Genomic DNA, 15966 nt, shown 5'->3' on the forward strand with positions numbered 1-15966 from the left:
CTAATATTAGACACCCTCCCTGCCCTCCAGCCCGCCCCCACAACAGGCTATTCTTGGACACTGAGCCCTAACCATCACTAACTTTCCATGACTTCTCTCCAGTGCCGTTAACTGAAGTCACAGAAAAGGGTGTCTCGGTACATTTTATTAGGCAGCTTGCGTGGTTTTCTTCAGAAAGAGGTTTTTTTTCTTTTTTTAAAGTAAGATGAAACAGCGAGGCCAGCTTCTGAGCTGGAAGCCCTCAGAGGCATGTTTTTGACATTCCTGCTGGTTTGTGCTGGGGGACCAGTGCCTGTTGTGGGCAGTACTGAGCCCCTAGGTCCTCCTTCACATCCCCCAGAGGGGATGTGGCTCTGGGTGTCCAGGCTGCTGGTGGTGACTTGTCTGGCATTCCCCACCTGCCTTCAGTTTGAACTGAGACGGCAGATGAGAGTGAGTCTTGAGTAATTAGGCCCTCGACCCCAGGGGCTGGTGGGGAGACCGCCTGCCTAACACAGCCCCTTGACTCCCTGGCTGTCTGTGGCCATGTAGGGCTCAGGAGGTGGGCAGCCTGTGCTCTGCATTGAGGACCTTGCTGGTTGATCCAGGAGGCCTGGCCTAGCTGGTGGATCACCGAGGAGCTAGGACAGAGGGCATGTTGTGTGAGGAGGCCAAGGAAGGTCAGGGGGCTGCCAGCCAGCTGTGTGCTCAGTTTTTCCCTGTAGCATCCTCTGTTTGGGACCCCAGAAGCATCTGTGTTTCCTTGAGGGCAGGTGTGGAGCCGGGAGAGAAATGCCTCCAAAGAACGAATGAGCCAGAGAAGAGGTGTCACTGAGTCATCTGCCTGGTCACCCCCCAAAGTGCAGGCAGTGGTGAGGGGTTTGTCCATATCAGCCTGGGTGCTCTCCTGGGGTCAGACTGGCTCAGTTCCAGGTTGAGAGGTTGTTCGCATCTTTGCATATCTGACTCTTGGGTCTCTGTAGTAACACCACCAAGGGTGGAGGCGTCTTAGATGGGGGCGGGGAGGAGACCAAGGACACCTGACTGGGTCCCCTTGAGCTCCAAGCGCCCTTGGGCTTACCCCGTGCTTCATCCTTTCCTCTTTTTGATCTGTTTTTGTCCACGTTTCTTCATCAGGTTACCATTTTACTTGTGTGCTCATGTTGCTGGCTCCTCTCCCACTCCTGTTGGTGTTAGATTGTTAGGACTCCCGATAACCGAAGCTAACTTCCAGCACGAGGGCACTTGTTTCCAGCAGGTGACCGTGTCCCCTGCGCCCAGCCCTGGTGGTCCCCACGTTCACTTGTCGGGTGACCTCCTGGTCTCCTGGGCAGTCCAATGGCTGCCATACCACACCACACCACACCACGGTGCTGGCCAGCATCACAGCCTCTCTTCCCACCTGCCCTTGGGCACCCAGAACTCTGGGAGTTTTTTCCCTCCTCTCACTGAGGCTCAGAGAGGTGGAGAGGCAGGTCCAGTGTCACACAGCAAGGCAGCCGCAGAGCTGTTTCGACATCTGAGCAGCCTCAGACCTCAAAGTCCATGGTTTGGAGCCTACAATGCACTGCTTTCCTTAACACTTGAAAAGTTTTCCTCTTATTATGACCGCAAAGGTAATAGATGTAGGTTGCAAGGGTTTGAAGTCTTCTCTCCAGCCTGCTTGCTTGAATCAACTACTGTAACCAACCTTCCAGAAACAGCTTTGGTGTGTGTGTGAGTGTGGGGGTGCAGGGAGGAGGGAGAGGCAGTTTCAACCTTGGAGGCTGTGGACCGTCCTGTGTTGGTGCCCTCAGCCCTGCTGGTTCTGGTGCACCAGCGCGGCCAGCCCTTCGCTCACAGCAGCTGTCATGGACCTGGCCTCCCTGCCCCGGGCCACCATCATCCTGTAAGCTGCCTTCGTGGACCTCCCCAAACAGTTGCCTACCTGGCAGTGGGATTTCAGGGATTGCTTTCCTCCCTCTCTTTCCCCGGTGATCAGCAGTTCTCTCCCGCTGCCTGGAAGCCTCCATCCTGGTCAGCCTGGGCTTGGAGACCCGTGGGCCGACCCAGAGGAGCACAGAAGAGGGGGCTCTGCACACGCCCAAGGCTGCGGTATGCCCACCTGGTGTCTGCCCACCTTCATTGGTTCCATGTGACCTTGGCAAATGATCAAATGCCACCAACCCTCAGTTTCCTCTCCTGAGGGGCCGTGAAAAAAGCAACGAACTCTCAGAGCTTTTGGAGGATGAAAGAAAGTGCCATGTAAAGCCTCCCACTAACTGCCCATTCCTGGCGAGGGCTGGCAGAGCGCTGACGACGGGGCTGAGTGTTAAACGTGCACCTGTGACCACAGAGGATCCTGGGGTGGGGGAGGGCTGGCAGGAGTGCCAACAAGGCCGAGCGTTAGACATGCACCTGCCACAGATCCTGGGCTGGGGGAGGTGTGGGGCATGAAGGGTGGCCCTGGGCCTGCCTTCGCCCTTGTGCCCTGTAGCAGTATGGAGTCGGCTCACACAGGTGGTGGTTAGATGGTAGATTCTCAGATGCAGAGCTGCAAGGAAGCTTGGGGTGGGACGAGCCGTGGACAGGTAAACGTTTAAATATAGAGAACCAACAAACACTACTGAAGCAGCGAGGGGAGCGGAGCAGACCGCACAGCACCGCCCCCAGCGGCAGCAGGGCTCACCTGCGGACGGCGTGTGGTTACCGCCCCCAGCGGCAGCAGGGCTCACCTGCAGGCGGCGCGGGGTTCATCTCCACACCGGGGTGCGGAATCTCAGTCAGGTTCTGATTGCAGTCTGTGTCTGGAAAAGATAAGACTCTTAACCAGAAAACCCTAACAGATATCATCAAATCTGTAAATCAGTAAATCAATGATTCTTTAATGTCAAATACTCAATAATGTCAAAGTTGCCCGAATCATCTCACATACATGTTTTGAAGTAATTAGTTCAAATCAGGATTCAGATAAAGCCAGTTCATTGCTGTTGATTGCTGTCTAATGCTTCTTTAAATCTTCTTTCTCTCCATCTCTCTCTCCCTTTCTCTCCTTTGTGAAGTGTTTTCAAAAGCTGTAGACCCGTAGGGATATTTCTGACTACAGCCCAGCAAGTAGGCTGGGCCCTGATCAGATTTGGGTTTACCTGGTTTTCCTTTAAGCTCAGCGAATGTGGGAACCCTGGGGCCTCTTATGAGAATGTCAAATAGGCCCCTGGGGCCAGCATGGGCAGAGGAAACCGCCTCAGGGTTCTTAGGAACCAAGTGTCCTCCTTGGCTGGTGAGGCTGCACTGCACGAGTCTTCTGTACGACCTAGGGCAGCGGTGGGCAGGGGGGTGGTGGGGTGTCCTCCAGGTCAGCCCTGCCAGCTGCAGGGAGGCGGCCTTGGAGTGGGCCCTGGGGGTCCGAGGTGGTAGACAGGGGCCGCTCCAGAGCTCTGGTCAGCTGGCCCAGGGCTGGGGGCTGTTTGCTGGACAGTGCTGTGGACAGGTGCGCGTGCTCCTGGCTTTGGGCGGTGGCCCCAGTTGGGCCAGTGCCTTCACGTCTTAGTTTGCTAAGGCCAGAGAGAGATACTGACCTAAGGGAGTGCGGGGCCTGGCCTGAGAACACTTGGGGCCGGCCCTGGGGTTCCCAGGGGAATGACTAAGGGAGTTACTCCTGGGATTGCCTCCCGGTGCAACTTGAGCTTGGCCTCTCCTCACCTCACATGCTGCTGGCTCCCAGGCGCCATGGTCTCACCTGTCTCTCCACTTTCTCAGGAGACTGGTTTCCTGGTGACTGGGCTGAAAGTGGTCCACCATCCACTTGGAAATTCCTAAGCTTCTCCGGCCCCAGGTCCTGTCCCGAGGGAGCTCCGGTTATCAGGGTGCATTGGGGCCCGTGTCCACTGCAGGGCACACGCTGGGTGCTGGGGGAGGCCTCTGCCCAGCCCAGATGCCACCCCTAGCTCTACTCCTCACCACTCACCTTCGGGCATCCCAGGGAACTACCGCTGGGTGCTGCTTGGGCCAGTGTGTCGTCGCCCTGCTGGGTTTGTGTGGGTGTGGGAACCGCTCTGGGAGCCAGGGGTTTCAGAGAACACTGCGTGCCTGGAGTGTGTGCTGGCACACTGCCGACCAACCCTGGGGTACCAGGCACGTCCTCTGGCCCTGGTTCAGCATCTTCACCTGTGAAATGGGGACAGTAAGAGCTCCCAGCTGGGGGGATGCTGCACAGGGTCATGTTACAGAGTAGTGTCCATGTCCCGGGGGCGGGGGGAGGAGACCCTCGTCAGCCCCGTTGGTGCTGTGGGCACATGGCAGGCCCCCGACACATTTCTGCAGGACTGATGAGCATGTGGGCATGTCCAGCAGACACCAGTGCTTGCTCAGTGCTCCCCTTTGGGGACAGAAGACAAGATGTGCATCCTGCAGACTGTGATGAACACTACGATCGAGGATAGTGTTTGGAGGCTGTTGGAGGGCAGCCCTTGGCGGGTGTTAAAGGAGGGGGTTGGAGATGGCCAGGGCTGGATGGAGTCGGGGGGGGGGCGCTGCAGTAGAAGCTGCTGAGTGGGAGGGGGCGACAGGATGAGGAAGGGCCGACTGAGGGGGCAGAGTGTGTGTGGGAGCAGCTGGACTAACCTTGTAGCTATACCACCAGGCTGCAACTCCGTGTGTGTGTGATAGGGGTCACCAAAGAGGGCAGAGGCAAGGGGAAGGCCTGGGCTGAGCCTCGGGAGCCAAGTTTGGCAGTGGGTGGAGCTGGGGAGCACCCCTGGAAGCCTTACCTCACCCGGGGGATCCTGTGGCTATAGATCCCGTGTCTCCATGTGCCCTCAGCAAGCCTTTCCCTGGGAAGACCGCGGTTTCGTTTCTGGGTGAGCACTGTGGCTGTAGCTCGTCCTCCCCATGTTGCTGGGGAGGAAGTCAAGGCTCAGAAGTGCAGCCTCACCCAGGAAGGGGCAAGCGGCTCCGTGGGGCCGGGGCGCCTGTCTGCAACGCTCTCACTTCCCTCCATGCCCATCCTGTGGCTGGTGCTGGCCTTCAGGCGTGCCATCTCAGGTGGTCAGGAAGAGGAGAGATGTCGAGACACGCTGAGACATTCTCTTCACCGTGTCATTTCTCACCTCGGGGGAAGCCCTCCTCGGTGGACCTCCCTTATCTCATCATCCCAGATTAGGTCACGTGTCCACTTTGGGCAGGGGGCTGATTTCTAAGTCTAGTATAGGTGGTTGGGGTAGGAACCCACTCTTCCTGCAGGGGAGCTGGCCAGGTCAGGGGAGAAGGGCTGCCAAGGGAGAGGCCAGGTCGGGGTCACCTCAGTCCCCTGGTGTTGGCTTGAGAGGGCCTGTCTGCTGGTCTCCTCACCAGACTGGCAGCTCCCAGAGGGCAGGGCCCACAGCTCTGTCATGTGGCAGGTGCACCTTCTACCTTTGTGGCCTGGACTGGGGGGCAGAGTCATCCACGTGCAATTGCGGGACCTCATTCTAGCCCCCTTTGCTGAGAAGCCTGCCCCCACATAGCCAGCCATGCCTCTCCCCACCCCAGCATCACCTGGTCAGCAGGCTCACCTCGCGCTGCCAGCCCAGGGATGGCAGGGTGGCTGGAGTCCTGGTGTGCTGTGGCGGCAGGAAGGGGTGAAAGGAGGCGGGCCCGGGAGATGCTGGGCCCAGGGAAGCTGGTGTGGTGGCTTGGCTGCCCTGCCCTCCTCTCTCAACCCTCACCCACCTGCCCTCCTTGCTCACCTGCCCTCCTTGCTCACCTCCTCTCAACTGCTGAGAAGCCTCCACTGGTTCCTCAGACTCCTGCTTGCTTCCCTCCCGCAGACAGTACTTTAAACATTCAGGGTGTGATTCACATGCCAGAAAATTCACCTTTTAAAGCACACAAAGTTGGTAGTTCTGAGTGTATTCACCGTGTTATGTGGCCATAACAGTTTTCTAGTTCTAGAGAAGTTGCATCATACCAGAAAGAAACCTCTCCTAGTGGCTGGCAGCTTCCACATCCCCCCACCCCGCTGCCACTCTGGTCTCTGGGCTCACTTGTCTGTTCTGGACGCTTCATGCATGTGGAACCATATCCGGCGTGGCCTTCCCCCCGGAGCACGGTATTGTCTCGACATGTGTCAGTGCTTGGTTCCTTTCTGTGGCCAGATGCTGTCCCATTGTGCGGCTGGACCCCAGTATGTCCATCCAGCCACCTGCTGGTGGACGCTGGGGTTGTGTCCACATCGTGACAATAGCAAGTGATGCTGCCGTGGACATCAGCTTACGAGGTTTTATGTGAATGTGTGTTTTCATTTCTGTGGGGTAAACATCCAGAGGAGACCAGTGGGTCATGTAGTTACTCTCTATTTAACATTTTGAGGGACTCTCGTCCACTTTTCCAAAAGAACCACTGTGTTACATTCCTGCTGGCGGTGCCCTAGGATGCTGGCTTCTCCACTTCCTTGCCAACACTTGTTATTTTCCTTAATTAAAAAAAATTATTGTTTTTTAAATCTTGGTGTGGCCTGTGGGATCTTACTTCCCCACTCAGGGATCAGACCTGCATCCCCTGCATTGGAAGCACACAGTCTCAACCACTGGACCGCCAGGGAAGTCCCTATTTTCCTTTTTTAAAATGATTGCCATCCTAGTAGGGGTGAAGCAGAATTCTGTGGTTTTGATCTGTATTTCCCTGGTGGCTAATGGTGTAAAGTGGCCTCCCATGTGCTTGTTGGGCACTTTTATGTCTTTGGAGAAATTTCCCTTCCAGGAAAGGGGGTTGCGGGTGAGGCTATAGGATCCTGGCCAGGCTGGGCATCATTGCTTACTGCCTGTGCGTCTCGGAGTGCCTTCCCTGTCGGTGGGCCGAGCACTGTGAGGGTTGAGGGCGGTGTGTGTGGGGCTGTGGCCACCGTCGGCAGGATCGACTGCTTCACTAACCAGCTGAGACCATCACCCAGATCTTTACTTCTGTCATGGAGCCTGCTTTGCCGGGTTTTCTGCAAACAGTCTGTTAATTTATTTTGGGTAAGCAGGTTGATGGGCAGACACATACAGACGAGCGGACAAGGGTCTGAGGGGAGAGAAGGCAGGGAGCGTGTCCACCTGCCCCAGGCTGTCCCCACCTCCTGGCCCACCAAACGGACTTCCTTGTTTTCTCTGTTCAAGGAGGAGCCGAGGAAGGTTTGCTTCACCTACGATCTATTCCTGAACCTGGAGGGCAACCCGCCCGTCAACCACCTGCGCTGCGAGAAGCTCACCTTCAACAACCCCACCGTGGAGTTCCGGTACAAGCTCCTGATGGCCGGCGGGGTGAGTGCGCCACTCCCTGTGGTCCTGGCATGGCCCCTGATAGTGCTGGGGGCACCTGGGGTTTCCCACCGTGTAGTCGGGCCCGAGACCCTGAGGGGCAGGTGGTACAGGCGGCACCCGGCAGCTTTGGAGAGGACCCAGGCACCCCTAGCCTGTACCAGGGCGTCGTCTGTTGTAAATGACTGACTAGTCTTTAGTTATCCCGAAGCTTTTTGTTTCTGTGGGTAATTAGCATCTTCCTCCACAGAGGTGGGTGGAGGCAGGAGTGGGTGTGAGGCCAGCCTCCCAGCCTGGCGTGGAGCTGGAGCCAGTTTTTAACCGGATTGGCAAGGCCACTCAGAGGCTGCGTCATCTAGGGGGTTCCCTGCTGATGCAGGCTTCTGGGGGTTTGTCCTTGTGACTCGGGCCTGGTCAGAGTGTCGGCTCTCAGAACTTAGGTCTCTGTAGGGAGTTGTGTGCCAGCGATCCCAGTGTGGTGGCAGGGGGAGTTCTCTGTAGGGAGTTGTGTGCAAGCAGTCCCGGTATGCTGGTGGGGCTGGAGCACGTGTCAGGGCTCTTGGAGAGCAGCGTGGGGTGCCCACTTGTGGGGGTTGGGGGCTGGACTGTGCCAGGTGGGGGATGTGGGCTGAGCACACCAGACATGCTGTGCCTGGGATGGAGGAGCTGGGCTGGGGGTGTGACAGCCTGTGTGTGTGTCTGTGTGTGTCTGTGTGTGTGTGTGTGTCTGTGTGTGTGTGTGTGTGTGTGTCTGTGTGTGTGTGTGTGTGTGTGTGTGTGTGTGTGTGTGTGTGTGTGTGTGTGTGGTGAGGGCAGGTCCACCTCCCCAGTGTGTGCCTTTAGCTTGGCTTTCTTTGGCTCTTGGGAACAGTCCTTCTTTCCCGTTCACTTAATTCAGTTGGGTCTTTTTATAAACTTTTTAAACAATATGAAAGAATCACTTTTTCATTCCAGGATGTGTGATTAAGGTCTGCTCTGTCCTTAATAAAAGATGAGTGTGTGACCCTAATCTTGCACGTGACGGCTGACGGAGTCCAGTCACGGAGCAGGGATGGGGGGTTGCCTTACACAGATGTCGGCTCTGAAGCTGGCAGGCGCAGCAGTCCTCCCCCAGCTCTGCCTCTCTACTTTGGCGTCGCTGCCAGATGCTTTCAGAGTATTTCCCCAGCGGCTCCTGGGTGCTCCCCCCAAGGTTGCGTGGTCACCGCTCTCTGGGAAGCAGCCGCACAGAGTGTCCACAGGTCTCTCAGGGCCCAGGACGCAGCACTGAGCCCCTGGCTGCCCATGGGGGGGCGTTTGCTCTGAGGAGATGAAGGCTCAGTGAGCAGCATCCAAACACATAAAACCAGAGGGCGGGAGGCGGGGGAGGAGGTGCCAGCAGGGAGGGAGGCCGCGGCTGCCGCGCTGCACCGCCCAGTGCTGTCCTCACCCTGGGGGTGCTGCCCGGAGAGCTAGCCGGCTGCCCAGGAATTTCTCGCCCTTTGGGGCTGTGGGCTTCAGGCTCCAGGCTGATGGCAGAGCACTGCTGTCTGTTCTTAGGAGCTACCTGAGACCTCCAGGGGACCGTGGCTCCCGAATCCTGAGTCCCAGTCCCTGTTCGCTGTGTTGGGGCACCGGGTCCCAGGTGGGCCACCTTTCCTCTCTGGTGGCAGGTAGCCCCGGAGGCTGCCTGTGTGGATGTCCACATCGGCGCTGGAAGAATTGGAGGAGTGAGTTGTCTGTGAGCCACGAGCACTGCTCTCTGTGCAGCCCTTTCCCCGGGGTCCCGTGAGCCCTGTCACTCCTCGCCTGACGCTCAGTCGGCCTCGTCAGTGACCTGAGCCACTTCCTGCCGGGCCGGGTGGTCGCCTGGCCTCCAGCGGTGTGTCTCATCCTTGGCCCCGTCAGCAGTTGAGCTGCACAGAAGTAGAGGCTCCTTCAGCGGCAGGTGGTGAGATGGGTTCCTTTGGAGCCACGTGCTCCCAGGTTTTCACTGCAAGGCAAGGACACGGGAGGCAGTCACGCGTGTCCTGGGACCGGGTCAGCCTAGGACCTTCCTCTGAAGGGATAGGAGATGTTGTAACGAAAGGAGGAGAAGGGCTGTGAGCGGACAAACTGAGGGCCCCCATGGCCCTGCCATCCTCCTGGGCTGCCCACTCAGTCATGTCTAAGTGGCCTTCGTGTGTGCGGGCCCCTGAGGGCATGATCCCTGGGCGCCTGGCGGGGCCGACGTGTTCTGGGAGCCTGCTTCAGAGTGCGGTGGTCAGACAGGCTCCGACGAGCAGCGCCACCTCGGGCCCCACCGCCCTCCTTTCAACCCGGCGTCCCTACAGCTGTGGCTGGTGTGACCTCAGCCTCCTCAGATGAAAGCTGGGGTTCGTTGGGGAACCCCAGGTTCTCAGAGTCGTTCATGGTGCCTGTTCTACCAAGCTGAATGCTTTCTTTTTCATCATCTTGTGCACTTTATTCTTCTGTTCTGGCTCATCACTCTCTGGAAGGCTCCCTCTGAGTGCTGGCCGCTGGTAGTATGAGCTCGCTCTTGTCAGTATTTTGAGAACTGGCCCGCAGCTGGGGCCACAGGAGCGTGGCTGGAGCCCCTCCTGGCAGCACTCCGGCCCTCCCTCCTCCAGCCTGGCCGTGCACCCCCTGTCTGTCCAGCTCACCCGCCTGAGACTGGAGAGGGAGTTGGCACCCAGGATCTGGGTGCTGCCTCCACCACGCTGCCTGCTCTGGGCGTCTGGCTGGCTTTCCACCTGTCCGGGCCGTGCTTCTCGTTTGTCTTCCCTGCCTTGTGCGGGGCAGCTTGGCTTCGATTCCTCCTCGTGCTCCTTTGCACGCTCCGCGTCTTCCAGCCGGCCCTCAGGCCTGCCACACTCAGCCTTCCTGGGACCCGGCTTCTTCGCTCTCCGCCCAGCCCGCTTGGCTCCAGTGCTCAGCACCCAGCCCCTCCCAGAGGGAAGCTCCCACAGCAGGCTTCCTCTTGCCGATGGGATTTCCAGTCTGCCTCCTTGCCCATTGATAACATCTGTCTCTTCTTTATCACTAGGTGATGGTAATTCCTGAAGGAGCAGAAACGGTGTCCAGGCCCAGCCCCGACTACCCCATGTTACCCACAATTCCACTCTCTGCCTTCTCTGACCCCAAGAAGACCAAACCGTCCCACGGCTCCAAGGTTAGTGAGGCGGCAGGCCCAGTCCTGGGGGCGTGCTGGGGCCCGGCGGCGAGTCCCGGCTCAGGGCACCCCGTGTCAGAGCTGGACCTTCCATCCCCGGACTCGCTCCCTTGGCCTCCTCTCGGAGCTCATCTGTGCCCGCCTGGCTGCTCTGCCCCTTGGTCAGGAGGCTGGCCCTCTTGACCTCATGGACAGCCAAGTGATCGCAGGCTTCTCTCTGTTCCTCTTGAGGCCAAAGAGCCTGCCCTATTCTTCCTGCCACTGAGTCAGAGGGCCTAGGACCGCTGGAACAGACCCTGTGAGGCTTGTGTGCTGGGGGCCGTGGACCAAGTGCGTCCATTGCTGCTCCCTAGTGCAGCTCGGACACCCTGTCCGTGGGGCTGGGCGCCTCTCCCTCGGCTGCTCTAGGCTCCGCTTTCTGCTTTGGCAGCAGCTCTCTGCAGAGAGCTTACTTGGGGGAAGGGCCAGGTGGAACCACGTGGGCAAGCACGCTATTTGCCCAAGAAGAAATGTTTCATCGTCTTCTTTCAGCCAGTCAGGCAGGGGGTGCTGTGTCCTCCTAGCACCTCCCTCTCTGAACTAACAGCATGGCCTTGAGCCCTCGGGCTGGTATTGCAGTGGACGCAGAAGTTCCCAAGTGTGCGTCTTGTCCCACAGCCGCCTAGCACAGCTGTGTTCCCAAGCCTGAGCTCCGCCTGGCTCTTACGGCAGCTGCCGATCATTCACTACCACCCACCCCAAAAGTTTATCCGCTTCTCATCTTGGCAGGTTTCTTGCTCCACTCACGCTTGGGTGTCGGGGGCCTGGGTCACCCGAGGCAGGACAGGTCGAGCTCTCAGGCCAGCTTACAGCCTGATGCTCATCAGCAGCCTTGGAGGAGGGCCTGTCAGCTGGGCGAGGTCTTCTTGGCACTTTCCACAAGGCCACTAGGTCTCTGAATCTTCAGATCTGTCTGACTTAAGCCCCCTGAACACGTCAGGCCAGAATCTCCAAGTGTGGAGTGTGGGTCTGGGGTCTTCCCCATACTGGCATCTGTGGTCCTCCCCTGAACCTCGTGGGACTTATATGGAAAAAAAATTCTTACTCATGATCTTGGCAGCTTCTGTTTCAGTCACCCGCAGTTGTCCAGAGATCCGCGCAGAGTGGGAAGTGCAGGAATCGCCATCTCTTTCTGGCATGTCACTTGCAGGTCCCCTAGGAAGTGCCCTCTGGGTACTGAGGACACCACAGTGGCCTACCAAGCAGGGGCTGCTGGCAGCATCTCTTGCCGAGGTCTTTGAGACCCCTGGGGCCCTTATACCGGTAGTCGCACCTGCCGTGCTCAGGGGGCCTGCAGGCTGGGGTCTGTGTCTGCACCCCTCCTGGTCCAGCGTCTTCCTGCAGCACCAGGTGCTGCAGCTCAGGGGGTCCCTGCGAAGGTTGCTGCATATAGCTCCCCAACAGACACCCTCAGTCCTACCCTCAGAGTCATCATCCTCTTCCTGCAGCTAAGGAGGCCCTGGCACTTCCCTCAGACAGGCTGTCTGCTGTCCGGACCTGTGGGCTGACTGGCCGAAAGGCTGGGGTGGGGAGGCATGGCGTGGGCCCTTGTAGTGCCCTGGGGCTGGTGGGGAGTCTAGCTGTTGTGGCCCCAGGTAGATTGGTCCCTGGTGGTCCTGTTCCTGCGTATAGCCCCCAAAGGGGAGCCTAGAGCCTCCTGGGAGAGGAACAGAGCCCACCACAGGGTACCTGTAGCTTCAGGCACCCCGCTTCTCCTTGCCCAATGTCGGCCAGTCAGTCCAGTGGGCCTTTGTTTCTCTAGCACTAGTCTTTTAGCCATTTGGGGTCCTTGCTGGCTTTAAGGAGACGACTGTGGTGGGTTTTACCCCAGGAACTTCTGCGTCACTCTCCAGACTTAGTGTGTGACTTCAGAGAGCTTGTCCTCTCAGGAGTCTGTATGGAGCTCCAGCCGAGGAGGCGACGCTCTGAGGCCCTTGCTAGGTGGGCAGACCCTGGATGGTGGGGAGGCTCTGCTGGCTGGGGCTGGGGGGCCTTTGGTGGACCTACCCTTTGAGGGACTCCACTCCATGTCTCAGGGCTGGGGTCTGGGGGCCCAGGCAGGCATGTGGACGCTGCAGGAATAGGCCAGAGTTGTGCAGAGCTCTCTATTTCTCGCCTCCCTCCTTGGGGGAGCCGCTTGCTGGGAGTGGAACCCTGAGACAGGCCCCATTCCACAGCCAGCCCCCTAGGGGTACCCCTTCAGACAGGCTTCTAAAGGGAGGCTTGTGATATGAGTACCTCTTCCTACTACCATGGTGACGTGAGGGGCACAGGGACCAACTTCTCTCTAGGAGGCACGGGGGCCCCATAGCCCCGTGGGCCTGCCCCTGAGCCGCTAGTGCTGGTGTGGGACTCAAGTAGATTGTAGGTGGCCAGGCTGTGCCATCTCTGGGCTCTCTGTGGAAAGGGTTCTGTGGCTGCTCCTGGGGCTGTTAGCACAGGAAGCAGAGGCCCAGCTGCTGGGCCTTCCCCTGGCTCACCTAAATCCCTCAGCACGTGGGGTGAGCTCCTAGAGTGAGGCTGCTTCTCCGCTCTGGTAGCTCTTGGTTTCTGGTGAGTTTGGGTCCTGAGAACGTTGGTCCAGCCGTGCGCTTGTTCGTGGGGTCGGGGCCGAGTCCAGGTGCCTGTCCTGCAACCCTGGCCTTGCGGCAGGTGCTGATGCGGTGTGGACAGGGCGTGGGCACAGCTGGTGTCAGATGTGGCTCCCGGCTGCCTGGGGGTGGGGGGACTGGACGCTTCCTGACTGCCCTGCCTGTCCTGCACCGTCGCCTGGTGAGGTCGGTGGTCACGCTCCTGTTCAGAGGAAGCACAGGTGCACATGCTTGGAGCCCCCCAGCCTGACCTTCCTGGAGGCCCAACTCAGGGCTGCTCGCCGCCTCTGTTTCCAGTGGGAGCCCCCCGACCTGGCTTATCGACGCCAGAGTTCAGGCTCCACCCTCAACCCTCTTGGATTTCTGAGGTGGGGATCCTGGAATTACACGTGGTTTCGAAGAGCTGCCCAGGCAGCTTGGGTTCTAGAAGCCAGTTTCCATGCACAGCGCCCAGGAACCCAGCAGGCACTCAGTAAATGTGACTGTAGAGATCAAGGGGAGACCAGAGAGCCCCTTGGTGTGCGTTGGGACCAGGCCGTCCAGGCGGGGTGGGGGCCACCTGGGGAGGCACCTGGCTCTGGTGGGGACAGGAAAGGGGCCCACCTGCTGGTGCCCCCAGCCCCGTGCCTGGCAGCCTCTGACTCCCCGAGGCGCCTGAAGGGCGTGGTCAGTGTGGCTGGCCTGTGTGAATCTGACCCACCTGCACGCTTCTTGAATCCCTCAGGGGAGTCTTAGCCTGTAGCCGCCCATGACCTGCTGACGCTTCCTAGTAGCTTTAAGGGACAGCTCCATTTAGAACTCTCACCTGCTGCCTTACTTTTTCAAAGCTTTGTGGAAGATTTTCTCTAGCTGAGCCTGAATCAGGTGGATTATACTTTGTAGCGGTCGGGGGAGGCGGAGCAGGGCAGCCCTGAGATGCTGCGTGACCGTGTCCCCCTCCTGCCCGGCCTTGCAGGACGCCAGCAAGGAGAGCAGCAAAGCCTGCAAGGCCCACAAGGCAACCAAGGAGCACCGGGAGCGGCCGCGCAAGGACTCAGAGAGCCGCGGCACCTCCAAGGAGCCGGAGCGCGAGCAGGCCCGGGGTGCCAAGGACGCAGCGCGGAAGCTGGGTGAGGGCCGGCCACCCAAGGAGGAGAAGGCCCCGCCGCCCAAGGCTGCATTCAAGGAGCCCAAGATGGCCCTGAAGGAGACCAAACTGGAGGGCATGTCCCCCAAGGGTGGGCCCCCACCACCACCCCCGCCCAAGTCTTCCAGCAAGAGGCCGGCCACTGCCGACTCACCCAAGCCCAGCGCCAAAAAGCAGAAGAAGAGCAGCTCCAAGGGGTCGAGGAGCGCCCCCAGCACCTCGCCCCGCACCTCGTCTTCCTCCTTCTCGGACAAAAAGCCAGCCAAGGACAAGGGCAGCGCCAAAGGGGAGAAGGTCAAGGCCGAGAACGAGTCCAGGGAAATCAAAAAGCCCCCGGAAGTGGAGGAGTCCAACTCGGAGGACGAGGCCTCCTTCAAGACTGAGGTGAGGCAGCTCCTTCCCTGCCCTTCTCCCCTCACCCGCCCTGCTCTTGTCCTCTGCTGTCACCCAGCCCGTTCTTGTCCTCTCTGCTGGCTCTGAGCCGCTCGAAGGGGACAAGGGGGTTGGGATGCAGGGCCCTGGGCTCCCACCTGCTCCATGGAGCTTTGGGCAAGCTTTCGTGTTGCGCCAAGCCTCAGTTTCCTTTTCTATTGGGGGCGATGCAACCGGCTCGTGAGGACTCTCTGGGGACGCAGGGTCCGGGTGGAGCATGGCACCTGGTGCCTGGGTTCACGGCTCTCCTTTGGGCAGCCCCCTGCATGAGCGGGGCTGACTGACCAGTGAGTGACTGTGTCCCACCATCGACTCCTTCCCAGGGTGCCACAGGCTCAGTTGGTCAGGGCACCCCCTTCCGTCACTAATGGTATGGTATCCGTGTGTGTTTTCATCCCACTTTCTGATCTGGGAACCAGAAGTCCTGGGTTCCTCCTGTGGCAGCATTTTCATACAGCTCTGAAGGTCACCATCAGACACAGTTTGAGCCACAAAGGAGACGGGAGACAGGTGTTGATTGGTTGCTGCTGCTGCTGCTAAGTCGCTTCAGTCGTGTCCGACTCTGTGCGACCCCATAGACGGCAGCCCACTAGGCTCCTCTGTCTCTGGGATTCTCCAGGCGAGAATACTGGAGTGGGTTGCCATTTCCTTCTCCAGTGCATGAAAGTGAAAAGCAAAAGTGAAGTCGCTCAGTCGTCCCGACTCTTAGCGACCCCATGTACTGCAGCCCACCAGGCTCCTCTGTCCATGGGATTTTCCAGGCAAGAGTACTGGAGTGGGGTGCCATTGCCTTCTCTGGTTGATTGGTTAGGCGGACCTCTTTGGCCTTGGCGGGCCATGTCATCTCTGCGTGCTATTTGGCTTCTGGTAGTTAGAGAAGAACTTGGCTGGATGGATGATAGTTGGATGTATAGTTGGGTGAATGAATGGATGGATGGATGATGGTTGGATGGTTGGTTGGTTGGTTGGTTGGTTGGTTGGATGGATGGATGGATGGAGGGTTAGTTGCATGGATGTATGGTTGGTTGGTTGGATGCATGGTTGGTTGGATGCATGGTTGGTTGCATGGTTGAATGAATGTATAATTGGATGGATAATGGTTGGATGGCTGGTTGGTTGGATGGATGGATGGATGGGTGGATGAATGAGTGATTGAGCCCCTCAGTTATATCACCAACCCCAGCCCTTAGTGACCTTTTACGGTTCGCGGCATCTCATTCACTCTCAAAGGCAGAAGCGTTGCCTCCAGCATTGCTGCTCGGAGCCCCACTGAGACTTCGAAAGTGGTTCCCAGAGGTGAAGGCAGAGGTGGTTTGTGTCAGTAGCACTGATGTTATGCATGTGTGGCTTCCAGGGGCACCTTGTTGGAAGTGTCTGAGGGTAGCAGTTTGG

General features: G+C 58.6%; 1 protein-coding gene across 2 annotated transcripts in view; it reads left to right on the forward strand.

Annotated features, from left to right (window-relative positions):
- MLLT1 (MLLT1 super elongation complex subunit) overlaps nt 1-15966 on the forward strand; it is a 68010-nt gene that overhangs the window by 42054 nt on the left and 9990 nt on the right. The window contains exons 4-6 of one of the 2 annotated variants that reach the window (XM_052643298.1): nt 7095-7238; nt 10261-10386; nt 13972-14526. In XM_052643298.1, the coding sequence (XP_052499258.1) occupies nt 7095-7238; nt 10261-10386; nt 13972-14526 (825 nt within the window). The remainder of the gene's footprint in view (nt 1-7094; nt 7239-10260; nt 10387-13971; nt 14527-15966) is intronic. The other variant, XM_052643299.1, reaches the window with a different exon arrangement.

This window comes from Budorcas taxicolor, chromosome 7, assembly GCF_023091745.1.
Source record: "Budorcas taxicolor isolate Tak-1 chromosome 7, Takin1.1, whole genome shotgun sequence".
NCBI classification, from domain to species: Eukaryota; Metazoa; Chordata; class Mammalia; order Artiodactyla; family Bovidae; genus Budorcas; species Budorcas taxicolor.